This window comes from Macaca fascicularis, chromosome 14 (assembly GCF_037993035.2).
Source record: "Macaca fascicularis isolate 582-1 chromosome 14, T2T-MFA8v1.1".
NCBI lineage: Eukaryota > Metazoa > Chordata > Mammalia > Primates > Cercopithecidae > Macaca > Macaca fascicularis.
Genome location: NC_088388.1, coordinates 84,274,656 through 84,291,807, shown reverse-complemented (window position 1 = coordinate 84,291,807; position 17,152 = coordinate 84,274,656). Strand labels below are relative to the sequence as shown.

Below are 17,152 nucleotides of genomic sequence, written 5' to 3'. Positions count from 1 at the left end.
TTCTTTTTAATAGAGGAAAGTACTTTAAAACCAAGATTTCCTTCATAATCTCTCTGCCCCACCCCCGCTCCCTCCTTCCCTTCCCCTTCTTCTCTTCCCTTCCCCTCTCTTCTCTTTCTTTTCCTTCCCTCCCTCCCTTTCTTCCCTCCCTCTCTCCCTTCCCTTCCCTTCCCTTCCCTTTCTTTCCCTCCTTCCTTCCTTCTTTCCTCCTTCCTTCGGTTGTGCTTTGTCTAGGCACAGAAGAAGCCCAATCATATCAGAACAATGTGGAATTTGCATGACCCTTTGGGTATGAGCATTTGCTCATTCTCTGGTCTTATGTGTTCAGCATCTGTTGAGTTCCATTTTGCATTAGTCCTTGTACTCCGGGCTTTGCACTCATTCTTGTTTTGCCTCTTTTATTCCCTTACTTGGTACTTGCTTTCACTCGGTCTAGGCTATGAAATTTATATTTTTATTTCATCTACATTCAACTTTAGTCCCTTCCTCATATTCAACTTTATTCCTCTAGTTCTAGGTAATATTCTTAAAGAAACTTTCCTTGGTGCAAAGCCTAAGATAGGACATTTACCGCACTGATAAAGGCTTTATTGAAAATTCCACTTCTGTGCTTCAGCGTCTAGTAGTTTTGGACTTGTATGGATTGAGAGAATGATAACTTTTTACTTTGCAGAAGAGAAAGTATGGGCTATGGATACAGGATAAGGAAATTCGATATGAACATTTATCTGACTCCCTAAGCAGAACCAAGTGTTCAGAAAAGCTTAATGGAACACCAAGACTGTAACATCATTAAGTATAGTAAGCTCACCTGTGCTATACTGTCCAGCTGAATTCAAAGCAGGTATGTGGTAAGAGAACAAGGTATGTTGGAAGAAGCATAAGGCATATGTCTTAAAGCACATCTTACCATCTCTTTGTTGCAGCTGTAAGAAGAAAATCCTGACCAGGCACAGTGGCTTAACGCCTGTAATCCCAACACTTTGGGATGCTGAGGCAGGTGGATCACCTGAGGTCAGGAGTTCGAAACCAGCCTGCCCAACGTGGTGAAACCCCATCTCTACTAAAAATACACAAATTAACTGGGCATGGTGTTGGGCACCTGTAATTCCAGCTACTTGGGAGGCTGAGTCAGGAGAATTGCTTGAACCCAGGAGGAGGAGGTTGCAGTGAGCTGAGATTGCACTGCTGCATTCCAACCTGGGCAATAGAGCAAGACTCTGTCTGGAAAAAAAAAAAAAAAAGAAAAAAGAAAAGGAGAGAATCCTCAGGTGATTTTGGTAAATTTTTGGGATTAAACAGCTTTGGTGAGCTATAGCCATATATGCCAATCACTAAAAACCAAATGAATCAACAGTAACAACCTCCACAGGGGTTTCTGCTTAGTTGGCAGAGTACAGAGGTGACTGCAGTTGTTCCCATAATACTATGCCTGGCAGCATGAAGGCTGGGATAGGAAGAAGTGCACAAAGCCTTTCCCCAGTCACTTTTATTCTAGCCCATAATAGATGAAAAGTATGTAAAGATGTTACACATTCAGCATTCTAGTTACTTTTTTATTTTATTGTGGTTAAGTAGATAATTGCACAGCAACTCATGAGTCACATAAGAAAAGTCTCATGATTTAAGAATCATATTTTCTTAAGTCATGTAAAAAATCCTTTTTTCCATTACTTATATTTAAAGTTTGCCTAGTGAATTTTGGTTATTTTAAGAAAAGCAAACTTCCCTTCAAGGGAAAAATATTTACCATTTCCAAGGACCTTACAAATCTCATCAAATGCTTGAAGGTATATCTCAAAGAGGAGTTTTAAGTGTCTTTTGAGGAAATAGTAGCATCATTGAAATAGGTATACCATGTTAGGTGTTTCTTCTTGGAAGAAGATGAAATATTTTGAGTATATGTTGAGTTTTTAAGGGTGTGCTTGAAAAGACAGTCCTATTTATTATGAATTTCCTTCAACATGCTGTTTGACAATTGAAGACCTAACTGTGTCAGAATCATTATTACCAAGACCAGATCTCATTTTTAAGGAGTGTGGGTTAAAAAACAGAGAGATAGGACTGAATAGGGGCTATCTCAGCTATCACCTAGAAGTCAATTCTTTTGTTTTAATGGATCCTAAAGGCAGAAGATTGAAATACAGTTTCTTCCAGCTAAGTTCTAATGAATTCAATCTAAATCAGTTTAGTCAATAATATCCCCACTAAGTACTTATTGTTTATGAATCAATAGGCAGAGTTTTTCTCTTGCCATCTTCCCTCTATTATGGGGATCCTTCACCCTATTCTCCCCTTTAATCCCGCTTTTCACTCTGAAGAAGAGGATTGCAGTGACTCAAAAGGGCTATTTGAATTGAGAGCATGAAATTCTTATCCCTGAGATGCTGTTTCTGAAGTCCAATGTTGCTAGTGGATCAGAAGCCATGGACATCACCTGGGTGCTTATTAGAAACACAGAAATTCAGGCCCCATGTCCCCAGGTAATTTTTGTGTGCATTAGAGTTTGTAACACTTTCCTGTAAATTTGACAATAATTTATAGACTATTCTTTAAAAATTTTGACGTCAAAATAGACACGTCTTCAAGAATTTGAGGAATTTATTTTGTATATCCTCAGAGGTGGCAAATATTTTTATATTTGAGTAGGGAATGTGCAAAATAAAAAGTGCTAGGTGCTGTGATTAAATCAAGGAGTCAAGTCACATAAAAATGTAATCTAAACAATATGCAGGGTTTAGCAGTCCTGAGTGAGAAGGGATTTGACTTCATTTAATGATTTTTTTTTCTGTTTGAACCTTAAAAAGACGGAATACAAACAAATGAAAATTACCAAGAATTCATTATGTGCTTACTGAATTTAAGGATAATGTTAGATACTAGAGAATATATGACTGGATAGGACGTTGTCTTTATTCCTGAGGGCCTTGCTTAGCACTTAAAAATTACTTAGTGAATTGAAATGTTGAAGACAGGTGGGTGAACAACTATTTCTACTATAAAGCAGAAAGAGAAATAACTATTGAGCAGATTCAAGCAATATGTTGTTAGAACAGGAAGAAAGCAGCAGTATTTTACTTTGCAGAAGAGAAAGTATGGGATTTGGATACAGAATAAGGAAAGTGGTTATGAGCATTTATCTAGCTCCCTAAGCAGAACCAAGTGTTCAGAAAAGCCTAATGTAATTTGCAACATCATTAAGTATAGCAAGATCAACTGTGCTATACTGTCTAGATGAATTCAAAGCAGGTATGTGGTAAGGGAACAAGGCATGTTGGAAGAAGCATAGACATATATCTTAACACATTTTACCATCTCTTTGTTGAAGCTGTAAGAAGAGAATCCCCCACAAATTTCCAAACATATTTTCTTTTTGATGACAGTTGCTTGGGTGTTCTTACTACCTACTCAATTGAACCCAGTTTTAGTAAAAATAATTTCTTGATGATGACATTTCATATTTAGATCTCTGACTTCAAATATTTTTTTTACAAAGACTGAACTGGAACTGGGCATTGAAGGAGAAGGAGGATTTCTAAGTGTGGGAAATGGGATCTGGGCCTAGAGAAGAGTGTGAGCAAGAGATGTTGAGGGCCTGAACTCTGGCAGTGGGAATGGTGGTGGTGATGGTGAGGAAAGAGGGTATAAAAGAGAGATGCTTGGAAAGTGACAAGGGGATATATGTCAATTATTAAAAAATAATGCTTGTTAACCAAAAGTGAAATTTGGCATTGATCATTGAATTATCATCAAATTTAAGTCATCTTTGACTTAATCATGGTTATTTTCTTCCTCTCTAGTAGTTGCTTCAGGCATGGAGAATAAGCAGACAAAACAGTGAAATAGACTTTGAACACTTCGTCACATTTAGGGGTATAAATTAATGAAGATTTACAAGTTTAATATTAAAAATATTGTCCCCAGGGTTTTTCTAAATGTGATCAAATCACTGTTTGTTATGTTTCAAAGTACAGCTTATTGATATAAATGCATAGCACGAGTATGATAAATATCCTTTCTTTTCTGACTAATTTGTACACGTAGTGTTTCAAATTTTGGTGACTTACAAGTACTGCTCATGAAACTGTTTATATCCTTTAAAAAGATGCAGAGAAAAAGAATCTTGAAATTTGACTATCTACAAAAATTGTTTTATTCATTACAAGTCATTCTTTTAAGAGACTGTAGCTGCAGAAATGTTTACAGAAATTCTTTTTTTTTCTTTTCCCTTTATTTTTAGTTTTTATTTTTTTGAAAGAGAGACTTGTTCTGTTACCAGGACTGGAGTGCAGTGGCATGAACACAATTCACTGCAGCCGTGACCTCCTGGGTTCAAGCAATTGTCCTGCCTCAACCTCCTGAGTAGCTGGGACCACAGGCACACACCACCATGCCCAGCTAATTCTTTTCTCTTCATTAATACATGAGGCAAGATGATGTAAACATATTTTGTTTTCTGGATTTTATATTTTTATATTACTTATTCCTCTGATTTTTGTCAACCGAATTAGTAATCTACCAGCCTGTATGTTATTTTAAAAATCTGGGAAGGATGTATATCTGTATAGCTTTTACCTTCTGTTCTTACACATTTTTCAGACACGACCTCACAGTTATTTTATTGCTAGTGGCAGAATAAAGCTGTAGCTGTACATAAAATTTAAGGATTACTAACTTTTCTCTGTAAATCTTAATATTTATGAAACATAAAATTTTTCTTTATTATTTATGAAAATGTAACATTTAATTCATACAAAACAATATATGCAATTTATCTATAATATACACAGCATAATAACAAAAGAAACATTTCTGAAATTGCTACTGACATCTAGAAATAGATCATTGCCATTAATTTGCAACTACTCATATGTACTTTCCTTATCCCACTTCCTTGCCCACCCTGTCTACTGAAGTAACTACATCTTTTCATGTCTTCCCTTGCTTTTGTCTATTTGTTTTGTTATATGTATATGCATGGATGCTTAAAAATATATGGTTCAGTTTTGTAGATTTTTCAACTTTACAAAAATTTTTTCATATTGAAACTTTATTCACTCAACATTATTTTTCTAAGATATATAGTTTTGTGATATTATCATTCATTCATTTTCACTGCTCCATAAATTCCATCTTGAGAACATATCGCAATTTATCTATTTCACTTTTGATGGACATTGGAATGTTTCTGATGTTTGCTACTATAATCTATGCTGCTATGAACATTTTGGTTTGTTTTTGGTGCATATGTGCCAAAGTTTATCTAGGATGTGTACTGGGTAGTAGAAATACTGACTTATAGGATGAACAAATGTTAAATTATTTTCTGAAGTGGCTATAGCAATTTGCACTTGCTAGGAATAAATAAGTTACCATGAATTAATGTCTTTTTCTAGTCCTTGTACTGTGAGACTTAATTATTTTTGACAATATTTTTGATGTAAAGGGCATTTGATTATGATCTCAGTTTGTATTTATTATCACCAATGAGGTCGAGGATTCTTTCCTAGGCTTGTCTGTGACATGTGTTTATTTTACTGTGAAATGCCTGATCATAATTTTTACCAATTATTTTCTTTTAGTTTGCTTGTCTTTTTCTTCTCGATTTGTATTTCTTTTCATATCTGGATACTGTTCCTTTGTCTGTGTGCTGCAAAATTATCTTCTTTCAATTTGTACCTTGTCTTTTGGCTTTCTTTATTGATACATATATACATCTTAAGCATAACTGATACATAATAAACTGCATCTATATAAACTGCATAATTTAATAGGTTTGGACATATATATGCACTATAAGCACAATAAAGATAGTAGCATACACATCACTCTTACAAGTTTCCTCTTACCCTTTTGTAATCCCTCCTACTCATCCCTTTATTTTATATTTGGCACTATAATCCAATACTAGGTAATTTTTTATTTTGCTCAAATCACTCCAGCTTTGGCCATCTTTGGCAGCTCTTTCATGTGGTTCTTTTGCTTCTTCGATATTTCCCCATTGTAGCAGAGTTGTTTCTTTGGTGACTGTTTCTTTATTTGCTGGGGCTATAAGATGGTCCATACTCATCTTATGTCTCCTACCTAGGAGTCCTAGGATCAACCATTTCTCCAAAGAACTCTGGTTTCTTTTGTTGGAAAATAGTGTTGCAAACCAAGATCTAAACTCTGAGTGTGCTTGTCGCTACTGGGATGTCCCTGCTTCTAGGTCCTCTCAGGAGACAGAGCAAGGCATTATATATGACAGAGCTGGGAAATGTCCGGATACATATTCATTTCTATTTCTAAATGTATTTTTATCTATCTCTCTATCCTGTAGCTCTTGAAAACTTTGAGTGCATATAGACACCCTCAATGTTAATCTAATATGACAGTGTTCATTACTTTTTACCAATGCTGCACCGAGGCCAAAATCAGGGTGCTAGTTTTGTTTATTATTACTGTGGCATCATTGCTTCTAGGCCCTCTCAGCAGATGAAGCAAGGAAATATATGTGCGTATAACTGATTTGTGTATATACATGTCTGTAAATATTCTTATATGTATTCATCTATATCTACATTAAGCTAAACATGTCTCCAACTCTCATCTAATATCATATGAATCATTTTAACCTTACTTGCCTGTAACTTTCTATAAAACAGTAAGAAACTTGGCTCCCATCATCTACCATCCATTCGCTTAATTGTTCAATTTTAGTATACATGTATTGTGTTTTCAGAATTGTTCATCCGTACCCAACAGGACACAAGTTTACCAACTAGAGTATGATGCTTTTGTGTAGTTTCTTTGATTTTGGTTTTATAGTCTGTTCATTTTCAAAGTTACTTAAGTTAGTACTTTTTTTTTCCTGTTGACTTCATGGAGGTTATTTTATACCTTTGTAACACAGTTACATTCCTTTGTAACAGTCTGCATTTCATCTTGGGATCCTCTGACTTCCTACAAGATTTTTTAAAAATTTGCCTACATTAAGGTTTACTTTTTGTGCTATTGAGTTCTTTGGGTTTTGACACATGGTTCATGTTATGTGTCCAACACTATAGTATCATTAGAGAATATTTTAATCATCCTCTGCTTTATGTATTCAAACCTCCTTCTCTTGCTCAGAACCTCTGGCAAACATTGGTTTTTTTAAACTGTCTCTTTAGTTTTACTTTTTCCAGAGGCTATAGGTGGAATCATACAGCATGTATCCTTTCCAGACTGACTTCTTTCACTTAGCAATATGCATTTAAAATTCATCTATGTTTTTGTTTGGCTTCATAGCTCATTCCTTATTACTGAATAACATTCTATTATATGGATTTACTACAGTTTATTCACTTTTTGAAGGATTTGTTCTAGTTTTTGTAATTCTGAATAAAGCTGCTATAAGCATTCTAAATGCAGGTAAAAAGATATTTTTCAGGATTTCTTCTGTTTTACTTTGGAATATATTTATGCAGTTCTTTTAATCAGCAAAATTTGTGTATGCCAATATATGGACATATATACAGAAGCTATTTATGAAGTCATGCATGACATTTTGATGCTTTCTTTACATTTTCTTTACAGATATCCAAGAATTTTACGAGGTGACATTGCTAAATTCTCAAAAAAGTTGTGAGCAGAAGATAGAAGAAGCCAATCAAGTTTTACAGAAATGGGAGAAGACATCCCTTCTTGCTCCGTGCCATGACAGACTTCAAAAATCTTCAGAGGTATACTGTTGAAACTTCCAAAAGAACTGAATAATACTAGGACTTAGTCCAGTAAAGAAGTAATGGTAGTAATAGTGATTATTATCAACAAATGACAACAACAATAATAGAAATGTAGTTATACCATACTGTATACAATTTTCATATATGAAAATTCAGTTTTTCCAAAGCGTAAAATAGGGCATGGGAGTGACCTGATTCTTTATATTGTTTGAGTGGGTTATGTTAGCAATATTGTCATAGTTAGAGTTGACTCAAGTCTAAGGCATTCTGGAGTTTCAGAACATGGTTCCTTGTGCTGTGGGGGAAGGAGATGGATAGTAGAATAGGGAAGTGCAGTCTACGATTCTGATTTCCATAGCAAGGGCACATATCCCGGGGCAAGAATAAAATGATCAGTTGAGGTGTAGGAACAGAATATTAGAATTCCCATTTCCATTTCTTTTAATCACATTCTTTAAAATTTTCTGTATTTGAGTAACTTATATATTAGTAGTAATGCATTTAAAAAATAAATATAAAGCAATTAGAGTTGTATGATCAACTTGTTTTTACAGATAGAATTATGGAATCAAACAGTTTGGACACTACTGTTACAATCAACATTTACCAAAGGCTAAGGCAAGTTGAGGCATTTCTCAGGTTCATAGCTAAGGGCTAACAGGGACAAGTCAATGGATACTTTAAGTGGCAGTCAATACTTTGAAGGGAGGTAATAGTACATATCCACACACACGATTTGTCAAGATTGGAGTCATGTAGCCAACCCCATGATTTGGAAACTACATAGAATCCTAGTGCCAATCAATAGCATGTTGATTGCTGAGTTTGTATTGTTAATATTGAGGCCTCTCATATACTTTCTGTCCTGCTCAGAGCTGATGTATAAACTAGGAAGGACAGAGCCTAATTATCACCCTAGTTACTTAAAAAAAAAAAGTTAATCATGACAATAATTTGTTAAATAATAGATATCAACTTTGTGAAATTGTACTTAAAAGCATAAAAATAAACATCATCCTAATTTTAGCACCTAAGAGTAATTATTTTGACTTTTTTAGTCCTTTTTTGTACAAATATATGTACATGAAATTGGGACAATAGCATGTAGGGCATTTTATGTCTTTTATATTGAATGTTACACTAATAGTATTTATCCATATTATAACATTGAACAGTTTTGGAGAATATTTTAATGGCTATGAATATTCCATGATTTGGAACTTAGTTAAGCAGATCTTCATTCAAATTTAGGCTATCTTCAATTTCCTGCTTTGAATAATGCTGTAATGGATGTGCATGTGTATAAGCCAATGCTGGTTTTTTTTTTTTTTCTAACTGTTTCATTAAGATTGATTTTATAAATGAAACTATTGAATACAAGGGTATGGACATTTTTAAGGTTCTGGATACAAATTATCAAGCTGTTTTGAAGAACAAATCAGCCATCTTTCAAAAGGCCAATCTGCCTATATCTTTAGTACTGTCATTTTATTATTTAAAATATGTTGTCAAATTAATAGATAAAATGTCTTACTTAATGCTTTATATTGCAATTATGTGTTCACTATTCAGACTCAACTTTTTTTTATGATTATTGGTTATCTATATTTCTTTCATGATCCATTCAAGCTCTTTGTCTATTTTTCTAAGCAGTACTAGAATTCTTACTGATTTGCAAGAGCAGTTTATTTATGAAACATGCCACCCTGTTGTCATTATTGTTATTTTTTCTGGTTTGTTTATTATTATTAACTTTGCTTATAGTACTTTTTAACCTTCAAAATAGTTTCAATTTTTATGTGATAAAATTATCACTTTTAAAAACATTATTTCTTCTTTGCTTTATCTTTCTTCATTCTAGGACTAGTTAACTATTTCCCTGTATTTTTTTCTAGGCTTTCATTGCCTTGGTATTTTCAATTTTCTTTTATTAAAAAAGTAATTAATCAATTGATTTTTAACTTTTATTTTAAATTCAGGGGTACATGTGCATGTTTGTTATATAGGTAAACTCATGTCACCGGGGTTTGTTGTAAGATTATTTCATCACCCAGGTGCTAAGTACCCAATAGTTATTTTTTCTGATCCTCTCCCTCTTCCCACCCTCCACCCTCTAGTGGGTGCCAGTGTCTGTTGTTCTCCTGTTTGTGACCATGTATTCTCATCATTTTGCTCCCACTTATAAGTCAGAACATGCAGTATTTGTTTTTTTGTTCCTGTGTTAGTTTGCTAAGGATTATGACCTCCAGCTTCATCTATGTTCCTGCAAAGGGCGTGATCTCATTCTTTTTTTATGGCGGTGTAGTATTCCATGATGTATATGTACCACATTTTCTTAATCCAGGCTACCACTGACAGACATTCAGGTTGATTCCATGTCTTTGCTATTGTGAATAGTGCTGCAATGAACATACGGGGGTGCATATGTCATTGTGAAAGACCATACATTTTCAAAAACATTATTTTATTCAACTTCTAGATGCATGGTCCCATATATATTGCACAGAAGCATAAATGATAAATATATACTTTTTATTCTAAATACAGTTGTTTTTAAAACAATTTTTCTATTTTTGTGGAATCCCCTTTCACTGACTTCCTGCTTATACTGTATCAGCTCTATCTTCCCTGCATGCAAGGTAACTGATGTTAGCAACTTGTGCATTTTTTGGGTTTTTTCTTTAATTTTTTATTTTAAATTATTATGGATACATAATAGTTATACATATTTATGGGGTGCATGTGATGTTTTGATACAAACATATAATGTGTGATGGTTAAATCAGGGTAATTGGGTTGTTTGTTTGTTACCTCAAGCATTTATCATTTCTTTGTGTTAGGAACATTCTAATTCCACTTTTTAAATTATTTTGAAATATACAATACATTATTAATTATAGCTGCCCTATTGTGCTACTGAGCACTAGATCTGTTTCTGTCTATCTAACTGTACTTTTGTGCCCATTATCCATCTCTTCTTTATTCTCCCCTCCACCACTACCTTCGCAGACTCTTGTACCCATCATTCAACTTTCCATCTGCATGTGTACATTTTATTTGTTTAGCTTCCACATATAAGTGATATTTGTCTTTCTGTGCCTGGCTTATATCACTTAACATAATGTCCTCCAATTCCATCCATGTTGTTGCAAATGACAGGATTTTATTTTTGGTTGAGTAAATTCCTATTGTGTGTATGTGCCACATTTTCTTTATCCATTCGTCTGTTGATGGACACTTTGGTTGATTCTATATCTTGGCTATTGTGAATGGTGCTGCAATAAACAATGGAGTACAGATACTTCTTCAATATATTGAATTTCTGTATTTTAGATATATACCCAGCAGTGGAATTGCTGAATCATACGGAAGTTCTAAGTTTAGTTTTTTGAGGAACCTCCATACCATTCTCTAATGTGTTTATACTAATTTGCATTTCTGCCAACAGTGTACAAGGGTTCCCCATTCTCCACATCCTTACCAGCATCCATTATTACCCTGTCTTTTTTATAAAAGCCGTTGTAACTGCAGTGAGATCAAAGAGGAGGACAGATAAGGGATAGCCTTAGAGGCTATTGGAAAGATTTTACTATGAGAGAAATAGAAACCATTGGAAAGTTTTGAGCATGTAAATGAGTTGATCCGAGCTTCCCAAAAGGCATACAGAATATCCTGTCTTTAGAAATTAGAAATATTTTACTTTTTCCTGGATCTGTTGAACTTACTAATTTGTTTCCACAGGCTTCATTATTACAGCTACATATTTAGTGTGTATTAAGGTTGCTAGCAAGAAAAATGGGATCCTTGTTTTGAATCTCATGGAGTCCCTACAGTGTGCCTCTCAATGATTGCTTTTCCCCTTGAAACAAAATCAGATAGGCTTCTGAAGCAAAACTTTGATGTGATTTTAATAGCATGTAAGTTTAAAAGACCTGGAGGTAAAAGTTTTAGACTTTTCTTGTCTGGAAAGAAAGTGATATCAACTTGTTTGCATTCAGCTTGGGAAGATCTTAAATACAAGTTTCACCTACTATTTTTTGAAATTTCATCTCCAGTGCCTGGTGGAAAGAGATCTGTCTTCTTACTTCCTCAGCATATGTGTGATAGAATTCTAGCTGTTCAACTTAAACTCTGATTTATATGAAGTTTCTGGAAAATGTAAATCAGCACCCTGATCCTTCACATCCCATAGCATTTTAACCTGTAATATATTGTTGATATCATAAGATGACAGGAACAGAGTCATAATATGGCTATTCTGTGTTGGATTGGTGATGTTTTGAAACAAGATGGAAATCTTTATTTAGGAATATAAAATAAATGGCCTGTTTAAAAACATTTTAAAAGAAGCATCTATTCCGAGGTTTGATTTTTTTGTTTGTTTCTTAGGTGTTTTGCTGAACTATAAGTAATTCATCTTTCTATTCTACAATATTCTATACTGAGGTGCATATCACCCTTCTCCTGTCTTCCAACACTGTAATAACTGATTTTTAGCTCCCAATTATGGTGAGTTTTCTGCTTAATTTGTGGGTTTTTTTGGTGGAAAAAAAATGGACACAGCATCCTCCTCACTTCTGCTTTAAGTATATGTGTGTGTATTTTCTCCATAGAACTTGAACTGCTGGGCTGAAATCTGCAGTTCTAACTTGAAGACAGAAAGAAAGTAAGTTTATATTACTAACAGTGTTACAGTAACAGCACTGGGCCAGGAAGGAGGCTGCTTGGCATAGCAGAACAATCAAGAGTAATCTGAAAGCCTTCTGTTTGAATTTTGCTTTTGCGAGTTGCTGGTTACATGGCCATCATCAAATTATTTAACCTATCTGATTTTTTATCTGTAAAATGTCAAAGTAATAATAGTGTCTACCCCATAAGGTTATTGTGAAGAATAAATAAGCTATCAGCCATGTAAAGTGCTGAGTACAATTCCTGGACCTAGGAATGTAAGTGCTCCATAAAGAGCACTTATATTCATAATGATCTTACGGAAAGTCCTATTACATCTCTGAGTCTCACTATCTTCATCAGTAAATGGAGATAAAAACTATATGCCAAGGAAAATCAAATAAAAGGATATATATATATATACACACACACACACACACACACACACACACACACACGCTTTGAAAAAGGAATTTTATAAAACTGCATTGTATTAAAATTCATAGTAGAAATAGGACTTTTCCCCCTGTTTCGTCACTTCTCCCTGGGAATTCAGATCAAATAACCAATGAGAAAGCATTTTGCAAAGCAAAAAGCATTATGTGAATATAAGAAAATCTCACCATCATTACTATACAATGCATAAATATCTTCTCATTTAAACCTATTATTGTTACTTAAAATTCCTTCCATGGATATTTTGGTGAAGCTTCAGAAGACAAAGGGAGTTAAGGCAGTCCCTGTTAAACTGTACATGCTATTGTAGGGTAACACAATATTGCTCTCAATATGCTCTTGAACAAGCCTATGAGGCTCTTGACATTCAAATAAAAACAATTTTTTGTTGTTGCTGTTTGCTTGTTTATTTTTTGTTTTGGTTTGTTTTTCTGAGAGAGTGGGTAGAAAAGAGTAATTACTTCGTATGGATTTGTGTTGGTATTTGGAGGTCCTGGGTAATGGTGGGAGGAAAGTAAACATTGATAAATAGGAGTTGGAAGAGGGGAAGAGTAGAGAGAAAAGGCACAGTCAAGGAAAGGGAACCTTAAAGGAGAAGTGAATGTTCTCATACATAAGCTTTAGCTACTAGTTAACTTTTTGTTATAGCAACCTGGCAAGCAGCATAGAAATTAGCCCTTGAAAGGAATGATAAAACTGTTTTCCCTTCTGTTTCCTTTCTCTCTCCTCTTTTCCTTTCCTCTCTTCTTCCTCTCTCCTTCCCTCCCCTTTCCTTACACTGATTGAGCATCTGCTATGTATATTCATCTTTGTGTAGCTTCTTTAAGCTGCCACCTACCTTTGTACACATTGGTTGCTATGTAAAGTGAAACTCAGGAACATGTTTTTTCTTCATAACTTCAGCTCTGCCTAGCTATCTTTAACCTATCCTTTTTACTCGATCCCTTCTCGATTCCAATATTCTAGTTCTTGACCTGGATATTAACTATTTTCTTCTTTATTGAACTTGGTGTTCTTTCATAACATATATTTTGGATATCAGTTATAAAGATGAGGAAAACCAAAGTTTTTTATTTGATCTTATACTATAGTGGAAATAACAGTCTCTCACATATATAGGGCATTTTATAGTTAAAAATATAACTTATCTAACTTGATTCTCATAATGGCTTAGTGAGGCAGGTAGAGTTGCTGTTGCTATCCACATTAGAAGCGGGGAAGCTGCAGATAAGCAATTTGTCCAGGGTCGTATTGTTAGAAAATGGATAGAATCAGGAATTTGATTTCAAGACAAGAATTTTCCCATTACACTATAGTTGAAAAAGGATGATTTTTACTGGAATACTAGAGATGGTTTCATAGCTAGGTAAGTTTAGAAACGGGCTTTGTGTAATGTACAAGACCTGGGTTGAAGGTCTTGCACGTGGAGAAAACTATGTGAGCAAAGGCTTAGAAGAGTAATAAAACCTGATACTTATAAATAAAATCCAGGCTAGGCTCCATTTTATTTTTTTGAGGGGGGGCGGTGGGACAGAGTTTCGCTTTTGTTGCCCAGGCTGGAATGCAATGGCATGATCTCGGCTCACCGCAACCTCTGCCTCTGGGTTCAAGCAATTCTCCCGCCTCAGCCTCCCAAGTAACTGAGATTACAGGCATGCACCACCACGCCCAGCTAATTTTGTATTTTCAGTAGAGACGGGGTTTTACCATGTTGGTTAGGCTGGTCTTGAACCTCAGGTGATCTGCCCAAACACTTGTAATATATTATCTCTTAATCTCTATAGCAACCCAAGATGGTAGACATTTTATTGATTGATTCCTCACTTCATTTTAAATAAGATTTAAAGTGGTAGGTAGGTATTACTTGTAATTTGCAGAAGAGGAAAGTAAGCCTCAGAGAGGTTAAATGTCTTCATCAAAGACACACAGTAAAATGTGCTATAGTGGGGATTAGTAAACATGTGGCTGACATCGCATCACCTTTCTTAGGAGAAAGTGGGAAAGGTTTTATAAATTGTGAATATTTAGGATTAGTAGGTGGGGAACTGAGAGTAGTAAGACTGATTAGGTTATTCTAGCTGTCTGCTTGAGAGCCTGAATTGCAATACTATAGCATTTAGACGCTTTTCTTCAGGTAGTTGTGAGCCGTAGAAGGATTTTATGCAAAGAAATGGCATTATCAGCTATGCTGGGGCAGATTAAACTGGCAGCATGATGCCTGATAGATCACAGACAAGAGAAACCTGTGACAGGGAGACCAATTAGGTGGCTGTCACACGAGAAACTGTTCAATTGGGTGCCTGGAGACTATGTATTACCCTCCTTGAAGATCATGAATAGATTTTTTCTTGACAAAGCATCATTTCTCATGGGTAGTAACTTGATTTATAAAGAAGAAAACCAAGTTAAATTTAGAAAATACATTCAAACGAACTTGTAAAAGAAACAAAAATCCTACTTGCAAAATTAATCACCTAGGAAGCCTGTGAGTAACTCACAGAGCTTGTAGTTACTTTGCTGAGGCTGAAGTTAACTCAGCATTTGTCTATGAATAGTTTAAAGTAAGATTTTTCTTTGGAGTACTCTAGCTAACTTTCCAATAATATGATCTAAAATAGTGAGAGTACTTTGGTTTTCTACCTAATATTTTTCAAATATAATGAAATTAGATTATATTCATACTTACCAGAAATAATAGACCTTGAATAAATATTACTTAGATGATACAAAGATACTTAACTCTGAAATATCACTAATATTCATAACTTCTTGAAATATCTCTATGTTTGACCTTCCTTCCCATTCACAATGGCACTGATCTAATTCAGGCTTTCATAGAATCTTTCTATGGATTTAGAAACAAGTTTTAACTGGTTGTCATAGTCAGGATTTTCCTCTTGTAGCTCAACTTCCCCAGGCTAAGAGTTTTAAAATTATCTATTGATCCTCATTTTTTACAGATTATTGTGCTATCTCCTTAGCCTAATCTTTACTGTCTGGACTGAACTTACATTAAGCCTTACTTAAGCCTTGTTCTTGTTAGTTCCTGTGTCTGGAATATTTTTCCCTTTGTTTTCATCTGGAAATTTTCTACTTAATCTTTTTAAAGATCTACCTGTCTATCAATCACCAATTTTCTAATGACCTCAACTAGAAAAAATTCTTCTGTTTCCTGTACTGCCCAAGGCCTCTGTTACAGTGTTTGACATATTGCATTTCAATTACTTGCTCAAGTGTTTCACTTGTTAGATCATACCTTAATATCAAGTATTATATTTATTTACACAGCTGTAATATGGTTCAGAGCTTTTTAGGCAGTATATATTCAATAAATGCTTATGAAGTAGATGATTGACTGTATTTTTCTTGATGCCAGAGAATGATATGTTGTTTTGTTAAGTATATGTATATTATGCTGGCAACATGAATTAAAATTTCATGGTTGACCCAGTGAAAAGATGCTTAGTCCTAGGTAAGATTCTGAAGATAGTTTTAAAATCTTAGGAATGAGTCGTGGCGGTACAGCTCACCCTATCCTTCAAATTACTTATTTTATGGCACAACATGGGACAATTATGGGCTAAAATGATGTCATACAGTTCCATACTCTTCCCTGCAGATTGCATTACTATCAGAGTTAGAGATGTCAGAGTTTCTCCCAAACTGAGTCATTATGGAGACCGAAGAGAATGGTTGGATTGCAATGACTATCATCTTTCCTATTTCAGGTTTGATTTGGGTTGATTGCTTGCCCATTTTAATAATTTGACCTCTTTTAAACATTCATTCTTGTAATAGTGAAATTCTGCAATCCTATTTCTTAGTAAACAGGCAGACTATCCTGGCAAAAAAAGATAGAGGAAGTGCCACATTCCTAAAGTTTTTTTTTTTTTTTTCTCCCACAGAGAAAGGAGCCTGTGTTATATGGAAGTCAATCCAACTTTGAAAAAATTATGGTGTGAGAGTGAGATTTGTTCAGGAGGTAGAACTGTCAATAAATTGATAATCAGAATGTAACAGTAAAGAAAAAGTTTGAAAATATCCATACTATATTAGCTTGACACATTGTTGCCTAGATAGCACTGCGGTGGGTCTAAGGACATCTACCTGCCTTAGACCCTGTCCATGGAGAGCTTTATATGGAGTCTTCAAAATGGCTTGTTATCATCCTTAAAACAGTATACTGTCTTTACCTGGAATCAGTAAGCATTTTTTTTTTTCCTTGGGGAGCTTTGTATTTTCTACATTGTGTTATAGTTATTTTAAGCATGAGAGAACTTCCCTATAATACTGTGGAGTCAGGACCTGTGTGCCCTGTATAT

General features: G+C 34.7%; 1 protein-coding gene across 11 annotated transcripts in view; it reads left to right on the top strand.

Annotated features, from left to right (window-relative positions):
• The window catches only part of DLG2 (discs large MAGUK scaffold protein 2), a 2,233,585-nt gene that overhangs the window by 379,295 nt on the left and 1,837,138 nt on the right, over positions 1-17,152 (top strand). For all 11 annotated transcript variants that reach the window (XM_045370161.3, XM_065528807.2, XM_065528814.2 and 8 more), the window contains one exon: positions 7,558-7,703. In XM_045370161.3, coding sequence (XP_045226096.1) covers positions 7,558-7,703 — 146 coding nt within the window. The remainder of the gene's footprint in view (positions 1-7,557; positions 7,704-17,152) is intronic.